Source organism: Oryzias melastigma, linkage group LG5 (genome assembly GCF_002922805.2).
Source record: "Oryzias melastigma strain HK-1 linkage group LG5, ASM292280v2, whole genome shotgun sequence".
Lineage (NCBI taxonomy): Eukaryota > Metazoa > Chordata > Actinopteri > Beloniformes > Adrianichthyidae > Oryzias > Oryzias melastigma.
In genome coordinates this window covers 19,907,634-19,923,191 of record NC_050516.1, presented here as the reverse complement: position 1 = coordinate 19,923,191, position 15,558 = coordinate 19,907,634, and the positions used below count along the sequence as shown (strand labels likewise).

Below are 15,558 nucleotides of genomic sequence, written 5' to 3'. Positions count from 1 at the left end.
TAAATACTTTTGATATTCTTAAGGTAAAATAAGTTAAATATATGGCAGGTTTTGTGGTGAAATTTGAATGCAGTTTATTACATTAACTTGATGTAGAACTCAAATGTATTCAAAAATCATTTGTGTTCCTTAATCCCAACTTTTTTTTTGTTTTTTTTCTTGCTATTGCCTTGACTTTTAAAAAACAATAAAATGTTGTAAATGTATACATTTTTGTTATATTCCATCTAGAAAAAAAACCCAAACAAATAAAGGCACTGTAATCTAAGATTTGCCCTAAAGGACTAAGACTCTAGTCTTACATTTGTTTGAGTAAGAACCAATTTTAGACTTTTCTTAAGGTACATAAGTCATTCATTTAATAATGTTGTTCCACTTTCCACTATTTGCAGTTTGCCTCAAAGCCTCAAAAACTACCACTTTAAATCAATATATTTTCAATATAATTGTATTTTAGCTGAAGGTACAAAAGTCAAATTGTGAAGCTCTCATAATAGCTAATTTTGTTAGTTTTCTCATAAAACTATGCACAACAGTTTAAAAACATTAATGTTTTTTTTTTCTCTATTTCTAATGGATAATTTACATTATTGTTTTTTCATATGATTTTTGAATTTGGTAGTAACTTCATCAAATACATAATATAGCATATGTTTAAGCGTAAAGTTGATATAATTTAGTTTACACTAACATGTAGTAAGTTCTTCAAAAATACGTTTGTTTTTTTATGATGATATTTGTTTATGAAGTTCTGAATATCAGAACTATGCACACTTTCTTTTAAACAAATACTTTTGAAAAGAAATTGTGGGAACATGCAAAATACCATCAGCTACATGAAAACAAAAGGGTTTTTTTTTAAAAAGAAGTAATTAAATACACGCTAAAATTTCTAAACGTGGAGTTCTTGTTAAATGTACTTACTATTTTCTCACGTAAGCAGCTGTGTACTGGAGTCTGTTGCCAGCAAATTTCCAGGTTGATTCTGAAGCGTGTGCTCTTCGTTTTACAAAGCTATAAAGTCTTAAAAAGACTCAGAGCAACATAGCCCTCTAATTTTTCACTGTGGCTCTTGGAGATAGGTTTACCGGCATGTTCCTTAGCCTTATAGTGCTGCAGGTTCATGCAGAGGAGATGCCAAAGCAATACTGCTGGGAATCTCTGCAATCCTCCCCTTAAAATTGCTGTACAGTGGTAGCAACATGTTTTTGGTTGCTGTTATTAGACAGGAAAGTCACATTGGCAGTGACATTATTGCATAATTTTAGGATTTTCATTTACAAAATTTTTAATTTTTCTATGTCTTTTTAAAGCGATTAGAAGATAACATAAAAAAAAAAATAAAAAATAAAAAATGATCGGTGTTCTACGTTCGTCTGTCACATTTTGCCCAGAGTGCAACTCCAACTGACCCTTTCCTTCTCAGTGAGGCTAAACACGGAATACAGTGTGACACCTCAAAAAAACCTGCCCAGAGTGGTAATACAAGAGGACTGGGCATAAATTATTCTCATAAACTTGCGTGAAGGCGGACAACTGCCATCAGTTATCATAATTATGTTCCACATCAAGGCTCGGCCCAGGGATCTATTTTTAGTGATGTACAATGTCAAGAATTTTTGCCCAGGTTAACATTTTAAGAGTAAAATATTTTTTATTTAAGTCAGAGATCAACAGTTTACATCAAAATGTTGGGAAAATAATTTACCCTAAATCCACACACAGTATCTGGTGTCTGTTAGTAAGAAGCACCAGTACCTTGAAACTTTTGACAAAAAAGTCTAATTTAATGGTACATACCTACAGTGATGGAAATAAAGGCGACATTAAGGAGTTTAAGTCACTGGTTGGATCAAATATAATTGTAACGCACTAAGAAAAAAGAATATTTTCATCCACAAAAAATATGTATATTTGGGAGGTAAAATGAAATACAAATGAAAAAGTCACATCCTCATTTTGTGTTCACGTCATTTCAGCTGTAAGGTCGACACGAATGAACAACTTGACACCTAAAGGGAGGCGGCTGGAGCTCAGCAGTCTAATGGGGCCACCTATCGTCTTGAGGAGCAGCGACTTCCTAGAAAAACCATTGCTGCAAAGCAAATGTGTCAAAACACCTTTTAAAATAATTTGCATTTTTCTGAATTGTTACTGGTTTGTTTTTACTCAAGTATGTATTAGCAGCTGTCCTACACAGCCTCCTCTTCACGACAAGTTTAATCTTTTATTCAAACCTGGATGTTCAAATTAGCAAATATAAGGGCAAACAAATGGCTCACAAAAAAGCTTTTCTGATATAATTAAAGTACCAGAAATGAAATTTTATCCAAAAAAAACAACAGACAACAAAACAACAATTAACATTTTGTCCCAAGTTTTCTGATTTTTATTAAGGTTGTTAAAAGAAGAACAAACACAGCTTTAGGGTTATTTCTTGCAGCTTTCCACTCCCTGAGATGATCCTAATTTTGCACCATTTTTGCTGATTATGTTAATCAGTTTTATAACACATTTAAAATGCATCTCAGGCTTTACTTAAATCAAAACAACATTCAAAATATCATCATGGTAGATGTGGCTTTCTTCTGTCAGCTCACTTATTCTGAAAAGAAGCAAAGTAAGATTGTGATTGGTTAAGAAGGTCACATGATAGAAAAGTATAAACCAGGTCCAATCCCTGACTTACCTCTGACTGTCAGCTTGGTGGAACACTCTGCCCTTCCCAAAGGGTTTTCTACCACAATCTTGTACTCCCCTGTGTCCTTAGATCCCACCTTCAATATGAGTAAAGAGCAGACCCCACAGGTGTTGGAGATGAAGTAGTTGGTGTCTGTGTTGAGGCTGATGCTGTTCCGAAGCCATGTCACATGAGGTGTTGGGTCTGCTTTGACAGCACAGCTCATGTAGCATTCGTATCCTTGTGGAGCGGTGTGCTGTTTCAGTGGGACGATGAATTTGGGAGCACACTGCAGATCACATGGTTTGGACTCTGGCATGGTGACTGTAAACTTTTCTGTTAGAAAGTAACAATGCACCGAGTCAAACGAAAATTCAAATATATTCATTGTGATAAATAAATTGAGAAACACATGCTTTTAGGATTCATACTCAAGACGAGACGTATTTTCACATACCTTTTTTGGCGGGTATCAGCCACTTTGGTGACTCGGAGTGTTTTGAGGAGCCCATGTCATTTTTGGCGTAGACTCTAAATTGGTATTCTCTGCCTGGCAATATGTTGCAAGCTGTGAATTTATTGTTGAAGATCCTATCAGCGACGGTGTGCCAGCTCCTTTTGACAGAATCACGCTTGGACACCATATAGTGCAGCCGGTCGTCACGCTTCTCGTCTGGAGATGCGGCCCATGAAACGGTCACAGTGCCTGGCACGTTTTCGTCCAGCTCCACGGGGCCTGGGGGCTTCGGCTCATCTTGAGTTCAAATACATCATTTTATTCTCAAGCATTCTAAGCACATCCCAAATAACTGAACAGAAAAGAGGGATATTTTTATAGACTTACCAGTGACCCTGATTTCAATGCTAAATGTTTCTTGTCCAACAATGTTCTTCACAATGATGGTGTAAATTCCCGTATCCGAGCGCTCGGCTGATGCAATTAGAAGCTGAGATGCACCTTCAGCATTGCTTACTGTGACTTTCTTAGACACTGGCGCTCCATCTTTCAGCCAGATCACCTCAGGCCAAGGGGAAGCCTGCAAAAAAATGTTTTTTTTAGATTACCATATTTAGAGGAGAATTTGATATTTTTTTCTTTATTTAAGTTACTTTTATTTTCTTACCTCAAAGTTGATATTGAAACGCGCAGAATTTCCAGCTCGAACCACCATGAAACTCTTAACTTTTGCATCTGTAAACCGTGGTCTCACTGCGTTAACAGGAAGAAGAAGGCAGTGAGTAAATTAGCTTAAAAAATAGAATAAAAAAATAAACACTAGTCCTTAAAAGATAAATAATGGAAAAAAAGCATTAACTTAAAAAAAAAAAGTAAAATGTATTTTTTTGGTTGTAAAAATACTAGACATCTGTTATTTATTGAAATTAAGCAGTGCAATTCTATTTCACAGTCAATAAACAAACAAAAAACTTGATACATGACACCATATTTTGTTGTAACCAGAATAAAGTGAAAGTGTTCCAAAAATATATATTTCTTTTGTGGCTTCCTGGTGCAGCACATAGCAAAAATAACAACATATCGCAGAGTAGAGACAAAGACGATTACATATGCCTGTATGGTTTAGAAGATGGATGTTTTTAGTCACTTTGTATTTATTTAAAAATTAAAAAAAGAAACATGTGAACTGCACGTGTGTCTGTGTGTTTTTCATTTCCTAACAGTAATAAAGATTTATTTTTGTCAAATAAATGGGAACAGATTCATTTCCTTGAAAGCAACATCACATAAAAAAAAAAAAAAAAAAAAACGATAAAACTTTTTTCTTTCTCTAATTTTATATTTTTAGTAACTAAGATTGTAGTCATGAATGTGCATGTTTAGTGTGAGTTCTCCTACCAGGAGGGGGCATAGCAAGGATGTAGTTGTCCAGTTCCTGAGGGCTTCCTTCTCCCCCATCATTTGTAGCAATGACTCTCACCCAGTACATGGCCAATGACTTCATTCCCTTCACTGTAAATGAAGTCATGGTTATGGCATTGGTATTGCATCTGTCCCACTCTGTGTTTTCTGCAAGCCTGATCTCCACAAAGTATCCCTTGGCTTCATCTTCGACTCCTTCGATGTCTTTAGGTTTGGTCCAAGACAGGGACAGCGTGGTATATGTGGAATCAGTCACTTTCAAGTCTGTGACTTTTCCTGGAGGTTCTGTAACACAAGGTTTAGTAAGATTTGTCTTCACATCCCATATTTTTTCAGACAAAATACTAATTTTAGTACTGTCACGATTTTGGTACATCTCTGCATACTTTTAGGGTCTCTGGCAAACACAAATTCAGACGGCGTGCTGAATTCCCCCGCGCCCGAGTTATTGATTGCAGCGACGCGGAATTCATACTCAATTCCCTCAACCACATCTTTAACTGCATATCCTTTAGCTGCACAGGAAAGGAGAACATCAATGCAGTTAATCATACAGCAACGTTCATTAGATAAACTATAAATTATCAGTGTTGTTGGACCTGGAATCATCTCATTATGCGGGTTGACTGGACCCCAGAGATTGCTACCCTTCTTGCGTTTCTCAAGGTTGTATCCCAGAATGTTGGTTCCCCCAGTGTCGGCAGGTGGAGACCAGGTAAGGTTGATGCAGTCCTTAAAAGCACTGGCCACCTTTGGTGCTGATGGAGGTCCAGGATATGCTACAGTACGTGAACAAAAAAAGTATGTCTGAGCTTGAGTTTGAATATCAAACAACTTGATAGACATTAGAAATTTCAAAATTTGCATAAACACAAGCCCAGGATGATCAAAATAGTTGACAGAGTATAAATTTTTAAGAAAAGGTTAATTAGTGTCATGAACGGTGTGTAGCTGTGCTATATACCTACACTGAACAGAGAACTAATCATAAATTAAGTGTTCCAGTGGATGTTTCGATTCAAATTTGACCATCTTATTTCTAACATATCTGATTTTCTATTTGTCTTAAGTTATAACAGTTCCTCACCTTTTGTTCCAGCTTGAATGTCCTCTGTCTCCATAAGTTCACTGATTGCTATTTCTGTCTCCACTCTGATACGATAACAGTACCTCCTGCCGTGGTCCACATCAGAGTCCTTGTACGAGGCCACCGGGCCGATCGGCCCCACCTTTTTCCAGGTGTTACGGCCAATTTGCTGTCGTTCCAGGATGTAGTTTTGTATCTTGCAGCCACCGCTGTCTTTTGGCGGCTTCCACTTGAATTCAATTCCAGAAGATGAGGCCTCAACGATCTCCAGAGGTCCCATTGGAGGAGTAGGTTTATCTAATCGAAAGCAGCACATTGACATCTTCTCAAAAAAAGAATCCACACTATTAAACTGCTTTAGTTAAATATTAATGTTGGAAATAGCATGCATTAATCATTGTTCTGGTAAATTGGTTTTGAGCATACCCAGTACATTAAGCTCACTGCAGGCCTCCACCGTGCCAAACTCATTTTTGAGTTTTATCTTGACTTCTCCACTGTCTTTGCGTTGCAGCTTCAACAAAAGCAATTGGCTACTCCCCTCTGAGTGCTCGATCTTGATGTTGCTTTCTTCTGAAAGCTCTTCACCCTCAAGGTACCACTGCACTTTAATAGGTTCCCGTCCAACATAAGCTATTTTGAAAATAGCTTTGTGTCCTTTCTTCACAGTTACAGTAGGCTTAAATTTTTCCAGCTCCTCAGCATCAAACCTGGGTGGATCTAAAACCAATGGAAAAAACATGTAGATTGTAGTCACACTGATTATTATGCAAAGCATAAAGAAAAATATTTTTAAAACAAGAGTGTTCACCCTCAACAACAATTTCCGATTCTGTTTTCCGTCCATCGGCTTCAAATTTATATTTCCCAGCATGTTCCTCTGTGACTTTATCAATTTTCAGCCTGTGGAAGCATCCGTCTTTTGAAATGGTCACACCCTCAGATGAAGTAATCTGGAAGATCAAACACATCCCCAGTCTTTACATTCATAAGCCGGTATATTTTACTGACATTTGCATTTAGACTCCGGGCTCACCTCCGCTCCATCTTTGTACCAGATCCCGGCACAGTCCTCTCTGTTCACTTTGCACTCTAGCTCTGCTGCTTCTCCGATATTGGCTTTACAGTCAGACAGGCCAGCTTGAAAGTGAACTCCGGGGTCTGAGAATTTACATGTTCACAGTTGTTTAATATTTCTTAATTTATTGAATGGATATTCAGCTTTATAAGAAAGCCAAACGGCATGATTCTATATAGTGACAGCATGTATCTGTAGAACTAAGATCAGATTTAGAACAGATTAAACATCAATAAACCAAAAATGAGATTCAACTTCATTGTTGTCATGTTCGGGACATTAGGATCAAATCAGAATGTGAAAAAGTACTGTCGAAATCGAAGATCCTATGCTATTACTTACCTCACTTAAAAAGAATGGTAAATGTGGCCTTTTTTATGCTTGGATTAAAATGTCGGTCAGTTATGTTTCCCTCAGATAATTGATAAGATGAATGTTTAAATTATTAGGGAAGATACGATTTTTCAAAGCTTAAAAAAAAAAAAAAAAACTATGTCTTGTAATAACTCAAAATGCAACTTTCCTTTTTTTGAACTTTGAGAGGAAAACTTACAGAAAGTGGTTACTGTTATGTGAAATTATCCAAGGTACTAACAGAAATCTCTTTCTGGATGCTGACAGTCCTTTGATCATTTGCAGAGTTTATTTTTAAAAAGTTCTTTAGTAAAAAACAAACAAAAAAAGAAACAAAAGATGTCACTTATACAGTGCTGTCATTCTTCAAGGTCTCCTTCAAGTAAGGCACATGTACGTTCTGTTGTACTGGGACTATGTTTTTTTTTTTTACTATATCATATGTCCTTTTCCCCAATGCACCGGCTCATCCTGAAGTGACATTTAAGATGGCAAGCACAAATGTTAAAACGGACGCAACACGGAGCACAGATGCACGGTAAGCATCACACACTCAGAGCGTCCAAACAAGTACGTGCAAAAGACAAGGTCGACTCAAACAAACAGTAAAGTTTCTCTTGATGTGAAACCTGTGGGCAAAATAAATACATTTGGAAAAAAAATGTTATTTAAGAGAATGATTTGATTTAACTTCACAAAAAAAACACATTTTTTATTCTCATTTTATTATGGATTAAGAAAAAAAATATCAGTTTAAAAGAAGTGCTAACAATGAATCTTTTATTGTTCTTAGTTGAAATCATTGTACTGAATGGTTTTGCTTTGCATGCAGCAGTAACGGAGCCCTCTTACCACAAACCGTCTCCTCGATCAACGGACCTTTCCATGCACAATCTGAACATCCAGCAGCTGCTGTTGCTGATTCACTTCCAGCTGCACCCTCAACATTTTCAGAGGGTTTAACAAAATCTGCTGCAGGTCCAGTGCCTGTTTCTCTTATAACACCAACTTCTCTGCTTTTTTTTTTCTTTTTTTTTTCAATAAATCAATATTGTTTCTTTGTTTTTTCTCATTTGGTTCTTGTTGTTATGCCTTACGAAATATTTCTGAAAATGATAATAATTAATGGTAAAAACAACAATAAAAGGAAAATACGCATGAGAACAAGTTGAATAAAAACAATAACAAGATTGAATGGAGGTTGTGTAAAATTGATTATATTTGTTTAAATATGAAATGTGTGGATTCATTGTCACACTTTTTTTTTTTGCAAATGACAGCTCTGATTTCTTGCAAATCTTTGTTTTGTTTGGTATTTAGTTAAAATCCTTTATATGTGACAGAAACAAATATTAACAACCAGACAAACACGTCTGTATGACAAAACACAATATTAACAAAAAAAAAAAACTGTAAATATAAAAATGTGTGACTGTGTAAAAAATGTAGAATAAAGGATTATTTTAATATTTATGCATATCTGATATGACAGATTCTCAGGCTTGTGAGAACCGAAAACATATTATAAAATGTAAGCAACATATTATAAGAACAGTAGCAAATCGAGAACTCCATACCAAGATACCAAAACTGTAAGTCATTGGTGTCATTTGATAAGTAATAATCCTCGCTAAATGAAAGTCTCTGAAAATACATAGAAATCCTTGTTTTTGACGCAAAAATTATTGTTTTACACAAGGATTTTGATGCTTGTGAAATAATCTAAAGCATAAGAGCTTTAACATTTTCTTCTAACAAAACAGACCCTAAAGAAATAAGTAAAAAATGATTGCCCCATGAATAAAAAATATGCCAATGGAAAAAGAATAATGGGCTTACAAAGAATTTTACTTTTAAAAGAAAATTTTATTCGTTGAGACTTTTTCTCAAATTAAGTTTATTTTGCTCCTGAAAAACTTTATTGAAAGACAAAAAAAAGGAAAGTTTTTCTTGAATCAAGAACCTTATTTTTACTAGATTCAGTAAAATTAATGTAAACCTCAAAATTATTTTTAGTCACATATTTTTGTCTTTTCCCATATTTTTTTTCCTATTGATACCTTCCTTGAAATAGAATAGTTTGATAAACAGAAACTGTATGCATAAGTAGTCATGTTGTAAAGCCATGTGCAAAAGTCAAAAAGTCGAATTATTTTCTACAAACATTAACTAGTAAATTATTTTTGCTAAAAGACTCAACAGAAAAAAGCAAAACATTGTTTCTACAGTTAGGAACATGCAGAATCATCTTACCTATCACTGTATCCGGAACAAGTGGACCAGCTCTCACTCGTTTCTTGCGTTTTCCTCCTGCTTCACTTTCCTCTCCTCCCTTACCTCCTTCTCCTCCTTCTCCTGCTTCTCCTGCTTCTCCTACACCTGAACCATCTACCGTTTCACCTTCTTTTTTGGTGCCCTCTGCATCTATGTCTTCATCCGAATCTTCAAATGAATCGTAATCCTCATCTTCTTCGAAATCCTCTTCTAAACCCTCACCTCCTGCACCAGCAGCACCATCCCCTACTCCTGCCATTCCTGCTCCCCCTGCCCCTCCTGCACCACCTGGACCACCAGGACTTCCTGCACCACCTGGACCACCGGGACTTCCAGCTGCTCCAGTGGTTCCTGCCTCTCCTGCACTTCCTGCTGTTCCTGCACCCCCTGCTCCTCCCGCACCCCCTGCTCCTGTGGCGCCTCCTGAACCGCTTGCTCCTCCAGCACCAACACCAGGAGCTCCACCTTTACCAGCACCACCTCCAACGACTCCCGCTTGAGCTCCATCACCAGGACCTGAGCCGGTCCCGGCACCAGCCTCTTTTTTCTTGGACTTTCTTACAGCTCCATCCTTGCCTGCCGCGGCTCTCTTTGCCTTTGCGGCGGCCTTGGCTGCAGCTCTCGCTTCATCGCGAGCTTTTTTAGCTGCCTCTTCCTCCGCAAGAGCCGCTGCTTCTAAAGCGTCTCTTGCTGCTTGAGCTTTCTTGGCAATGTCCATCTTCTCTGTCAGTTCTTTCTGATATCTTTCTTGTTGTTCTTTAGCAATTCTCAACAGCTCGTCATCATTGCCAGCTCCAGCCAAAGTAGTTTTGCGAGCTGATTTCTTAGACTTCTTTGAAGGATCTTTGTCAGCTGTAAAAATAAGTTACAATTAAATGTGTTTGTCATTTCTATGGGTCGTTATACTCATTTCATGGCGGAGCACCTAAATTGGGATGAACTGGACAATCATCTTTGTGCTAAACAAAAGTGTCCTACCTTCAACTATAAGCCAGGCATTGCATGACTTGATTCCAGCCACAGCTGCATAGATCCCACCATCCAAAGGCAGGCAGTCTCGCACAATCAACTTGTGGATGAGTTTATCTTCAGATACAATAATCTCGTGTTTCTCACTGTTTGAGAGCAGAGCACTTTTGCCATACCATTTAATCTCATTCATCGGTGAGGTCAAAACACATTGAAAAAGGGCATCCTCTCTTTCTTCTGCCTTGACCTCTTGTATTTTGACTGCAAAGTCAACTTCAGGCACTGTGAGGATTTAAGAAAAGACACAAAGAGAAGAAACAAACCATTAAATGCCTTTCATCGATTCTGTTCATTTTTAAATTCCTTTTTTTTTTTTTCAAATAATTTCGCACTGGGTCACAAATGATGGTCCTTTTTTTATTGTGGTTATTTCACTGGCAGCTTTAGCTAGTTGAACATTTGGACAAAGGGATGAGAAAAGTTTTAGGAATGGGTCCAAATAGGAAAAAGTTACCAAGCTGAACAGACAGTGTGAATACGAAGGCCAGAGCAATGCTGAACTTTTAATATAATACATCTTACTTTAAAATTATTTTAATTTATGATTATACAACAAACCTTTTAATAGGGAATGATTTTATATTCATGCTTTGCTGACTCATAAAAGAGTTTTTTTTTGAGGTCAAGGTTTCTGTTTTCAGAACAAAATATGTGAATTCATTTAATTTTGAAATACTACAGCTTCCCGATTCAACTCTTATTACAAAATCATCTAAAATTAAGTTATAGTTGTATTATTTTTCAATGTTTTAGCCCAATTTTAGTCTAAAAAGAAAAGCGTATCTTTTTCAATATGTTTTCTATATGGTAATGCTCCTTTGGATTTGAAATCAACTATTATATAGGTGTGTGGAGTTTTATATCTCAGTTTATCTGCATCCACTGGGGCTGAAAAATATAATGTATGTTAAGCAACAGTAAACCCAAGACCCACGGCGCCCTCTACTTGTATGGCATGAAGAGTGATAGTACAGTATGATATGTATTTTTGTTATTACTATGATTACATTTTATTAGGGTTGTAGGGAAAAAAATCAGTCCATAGAAATATTTGTCGATGCTTGCGACCATTTAAAATGCTGCCAAGACTATATTTAATTAATTATTTATGAGCAAAAATGTGGTTCAACGTCCTATTTTTGTTTTTCAATTACAGCTCCCACCAAGACAACAACAAAATCTCACCTGAACTATCTTGTGTTGGATGTTTAGTCATTATTTTTGCTAATACATAGTTCAATGAGACATGTAGAACTTAATTTTAACTTACTTCAATACTTTTATATGTGAAAATTTTTTTTCTGGTGTATTTTTGGGATATGTATCGTATTGTGACATACATATTGTGATATGTATTGTATTGTCCGGCTCCAATACACACCCCTAATTTTTATGAAAATAGACATGATGATGGTCACTCAAATATATTTTTTCATCTTTAAAAATAAATAAATGCTAAGAAATCAGTTGTAGGAACAGATAAGATGTGGAAAACATGTTTAACATACCTTTAAATTCAGTGGAAAACACATTTACTCCACCAACATCCACAGAGTAAAGCCCAGCGTCGTCTTTACCCAGATTTTTGATGGTGAAAACATACTTATTGCCAACTTGTTTCAAATTGTGCTTCTTCCCATCTCCCTCCTCTCTGGTAACTGGAACCATTACACCATCCTGTACAGTTGCAGCGTATAAAATTATTTCAGTGAAATCTGATTTCTGCAAAAGCAAGAGCTAAAAACCTAAAGAAAACAGAACAAAACAGTAGTTGTCAATACTCCACCTTGTACAGGTAAATTTTGCTGCCAGAATCCACCAGGTCCATATCCAACTCAATTGTTGCACAGTCGTCATCTTTGACCTCAACGGGTTTTAGTGTCCCGATGTGTGAGATAAACTGTGGCAGAAGAGAACAGCAGATTTCATTCGTGCAGGGTAAAACAAACAAAAAAGTTAAATACTAAAACATAGAGTTTAATGAGAAGCAGTGGGTTGTGTACCTGAGCTATCTCCTCCTCTCGTTCTCTTTTCATTTCCGTCAGTTTCTTCAGCATGCCTCGGAAGTCCGTGATGCCAAACTCGACACAGATACGCTCATAGTCTTTCTTGTCAGCACTCAACAGAATTTCCCAAACCTTCTCCTCGGGCTCCATTGGCTTGTCTTCACGTGACCCATCTGTCTTCCTGAAGAGAGGAAAGTTATGTGTATCTTCTGTTTGATTTGGCCAGATGTTAAACACCAAAAGTAATAGTTTCCTCACCGTGCCTTGAGCTTCTTCTTGATTTCACCAACATCTGAAGAGCACAGCAGAACAAACAAAAGCAGTCTTGTTTGTAATTGTGAGCATCGTTTGGGAAAAAAAAAAAAAAATCTGCCCACGAAGGTCTTAAGTTAAAACAAATTCTCCAAATATTTATTTGATAAGAAAAATCCAAAAAAATTCAGAAATTCCACTAGTATACTGGTAAAATATACAGTAAATAAAGTAAAGACTAACTTAAATGACTGTACATAGAAACATGGATTAAGCTGCAATTAAAACCTCACCTTCCATTTTTGCTTTTTGAAGTTGTTTGGTCATTGAGAATCCAACTGTAAAAAAAGAAAAAAGATACAAATATATTTAGTAAAAATCATAAAAACTGATTTTCCAGGATTAAATGCAACTCATATTTTTAAAATATTAAAATTGAAGATCATTTCAAATAATTGTTGTCAACTATTCATATTTTACCCTCAATAACATTAAGAACAACAGTGCAGACAGCTCTCCCGAACTCATTTGTAGCGTAGCACTTGTAGGTGTCAGCATCCTCTGGTGCCACTTTTGGGAACTAAGACATAGAGTTAATGTTATTTTGTAATTCTAGTCATTTGCAAATGGTTTAATAAATAACTTGTAGTAGGATTTTAGATCACGATTTCTTAGTGACTTGTGATGAAGTGAAACATACCTCAAGGTAATGTTCTTGAGCTGCCTCATCATACCTCTGAAAGCACACATTGGGGTGAAAAAGTATTTCTCCCTTTGCTCTACCCCATGTCACAGTGGGTTTGGGATCACCCACTACAATGGCTTTAAAGAATGCATGTTTACCTGTTGACAAAACAAACAAAAAATAACATGTTATGGCTTTTAACTCACTCATTCATTCATAATTCACAAAAACATACCCTCTTGTATGGTGAGTGCGATGGGCTTCCGAGTGAAATCTGGAGTTGTCTTTCCTTCTGGAAGTTCTTCCAAATATTGTGTTATCATAACACCAGGCACCTTTGATTTCTTCCTGATGCCTAAATTAATAATAGTAAAAAAAAAAAAACAAGTTTGTAATGAGACAACCTGATCATACAGACCAAGTTAAGATGAGTGGTTACAAAGATAATGAAGAGATTGCAAAATGATTCAGTTCAAGTGATGAATTTGAACTCTTTTGTCATTCCTTTAAGTTAAGATCATAAATCCTGAAAATTAAAAAGCTCCCACTAAATACGTGTTTTCCCCAAATTTTCAAATCCAGTTCTTCAATGCTTAACCTTCTGTTTAAACCAGAAGTCTGCAACCTGTGGCCCTTTCACCGGTCCATTGTCTCTCTCTATCCTTAAAGAAAAAAGCTGACAATTTGAAGAAATAATGAGTTTGTAGTTTTGGTTCAATTATTGTGGTTAAGTTGTTATATATGCACACCTCTTTTCCCATCATCCCTTTGTTTACAAGCTCTCCCACTTGTTTACAGCCCCTCACAACCTAACTTTACAGGTGCAACAAAAATGGTAAGCAATATTGGAGCTATCCAGCCGTACAGTTTTCAGCCAGATGTCATCTCAGACGAGGAACATAGATATTTTGTGTCCAAATGGATGCATCAGAATCTGTGGATTGTAGGACCTACGTCACAGCTACAAGCTTTTTCAAACTGTATTTTCTTTTTTGTTTGCTCTTGATTCACATCAATTTGAATGAAGCACTACTCAGAAACTTAGAAAAATGCTACAGGAGTATGTTAAAAGTACCAAAATCAAAACAAACAACCCCCCAATTGCTATTTTGTCATTTATTGCTCCTGTCTATTTAAATATATATATATATATATATATATATATATATATATATATATATATATAGCTGAATTGAACAGTTTTGGGATTAAAAAAAAAAAAAAAAGAAACAAACAAAATAAGCCCTCAGTGGGATTCGAACCGGTAACCTCTTGATTGTGAGCGCGGGAGTTTAACCGCTATGCCACCTAGGAACCAAAAGTATGTAACACAGCTTTGTGGAGAGATTCCATATATTACGCAACCAACTGCACTATTTGATTATCCTTTAAAAGTACCAAAATCAAAACAAGCACCCCCCACATTGCTATTTTGTCATTTATTGGCCCTGTCTATTTTTAAAAAACATTTATTTAGCAGAATTGAACAGTTTTGGGGCTGCACGGTGGCGCAAGTGGTTAGCGCTCTCGCCTCACAGCGAGAAGGCCCCGGTTCAAATCCCGGCTGGGACCTTTCTGTGTGGAGTTTGCATGTTCTCCCCGTGCATGCGTGGGTTTTCACCGGGGACTCCGGCTTCCTCCCACCGTCCAAAAACATGCTTCATAGGTTGATTGGTGACTCTGAATTGTCCCTAGGTGTGGCTGTGTGGGTGAATGGGTGTGTGATTGAGGCCCTGCGACGGACTGGCGACCTGTCCAGGGTGTACCCCGCCTTCGCCCTTCAGTAGCCGGGATAGGCTCCGGCACCCCGCGACCCCGAAAGGGACGAAGCGGTCAAGAAAATGGATGGATGGATGGATGAACAGTTTTGGGATTAAAAAAAAAAAAAGAAACAAACAAATAAGCCCCCGGTGGGATACGAACTGGTAACCTCTTGATTGTGAGCGCGGGAGTTTAACCGCTATGCCACCTAGGAACCGGAAGTGTGTCATAGCTTTGTGAATACATTCCATAGATTACGCAACCAACTGCATTGTTTGATTATCCTTTAAAATGCAAAAAAACACTATTTGCATTGGAGTGGGTCTTTACAGAATATAGTTATATTGACATACACATGTATCTTAATAAGAAATCTTGACTCTACACCAGGGGTCTCAAACTCGCGGCCCGCGGGCCATCTGCGGCCCGCAGGATGATGATTTGCGGCCCGCGTCTTCATATGAAAGATT

At 37.0% G+C, this 15,558-nt stretch overlaps 2 protein-coding genes across 4 annotated transcripts in view; both read right to left on the bottom strand.

Moving 5' to 3' along the window:
• The window catches only part of LOC112144557 (immunoglobulin-like and fibronectin type III domain-containing protein 1), an 11,615-nt gene extending 10,445 nt beyond the window's left edge, over window positions 1–1,170 (bottom strand). The window contains exon 1 of the mRNA XM_024269134.2: window positions 925–1,170. The gene's annotated coding sequence lies outside the window, so the exon portion shown is untranslated. The remainder of the gene's footprint in view (window positions 1–924) is intronic.
• Window positions 1,171–2,366: 1,196 nt separating this feature from the next.
• Window positions 2,367–15,558, bottom strand: part of LOC112145705 (immunoglobulin-like and fibronectin type III domain-containing protein 1) — a 22,554-nt gene continuing 9,362 nt past the window's right edge. For 2 of the 3 annotated variants that reach the window (XM_024271091.2, XM_036211977.1), the window contains 22 exons: window positions 13,563–13,682; window positions 13,343–13,485; window positions 13,123–13,222; window positions 12,936–12,980; window positions 12,649–12,682; window positions 12,388–12,571; window positions 12,171–12,284; window positions 11,893–12,061; window positions 10,334–10,606; window positions 9,335–10,207; window positions 6,686–6,810; window positions 6,461–6,602; window positions 6,076–6,369; window positions 5,650–5,946; window positions 5,162–5,341; window positions 4,949–5,077; window positions 4,539–4,847; window positions 3,805–3,890; window positions 3,525–3,717; window positions 3,138–3,434; window positions 2,690–3,016; window positions 2,367–2,605 (listed from right to left, as the gene is read on the bottom strand). In XM_024271091.2, coding sequence (XP_024126859.1) covers window positions 2,601–2,605; window positions 2,690–3,016; window positions 3,138–3,434; window positions 3,525–3,717; window positions 3,805–3,890; window positions 4,539–4,847; window positions 4,949–5,077; window positions 5,162–5,341; window positions 5,650–5,946; window positions 6,076–6,369; window positions 6,461–6,602; window positions 6,686–6,810; window positions 9,335–10,207; window positions 10,334–10,606; window positions 11,893–12,061; window positions 12,171–12,284; window positions 12,388–12,571; window positions 12,649–12,682; window positions 12,936–12,980; window positions 13,123–13,222; window positions 13,343–13,485; window positions 13,563–13,682 — 4,439 coding nt within the window. In that variant the 3' untranslated portion in view covers window positions 2,367–2,600. Of the gene's footprint in view, window positions 2,606–2,689; window positions 3,019–3,137; window positions 3,435–3,524; window positions 3,718–3,804; window positions 3,891–4,538; window positions 4,848–4,948; window positions 5,078–5,161; window positions 5,342–5,649; window positions 5,947–6,075; window positions 6,370–6,460; window positions 6,603–6,685; window positions 6,811–9,334; window positions 10,208–10,333; window positions 10,607–11,892; window positions 12,062–12,170; window positions 12,285–12,387; window positions 12,572–12,648; window positions 12,683–12,935; window positions 12,981–13,122; window positions 13,223–13,342; window positions 13,486–13,562; window positions 13,683–15,558 lie in introns of those variants that run through there. The other variant, XM_036211978.1, reaches the window with a different exon arrangement.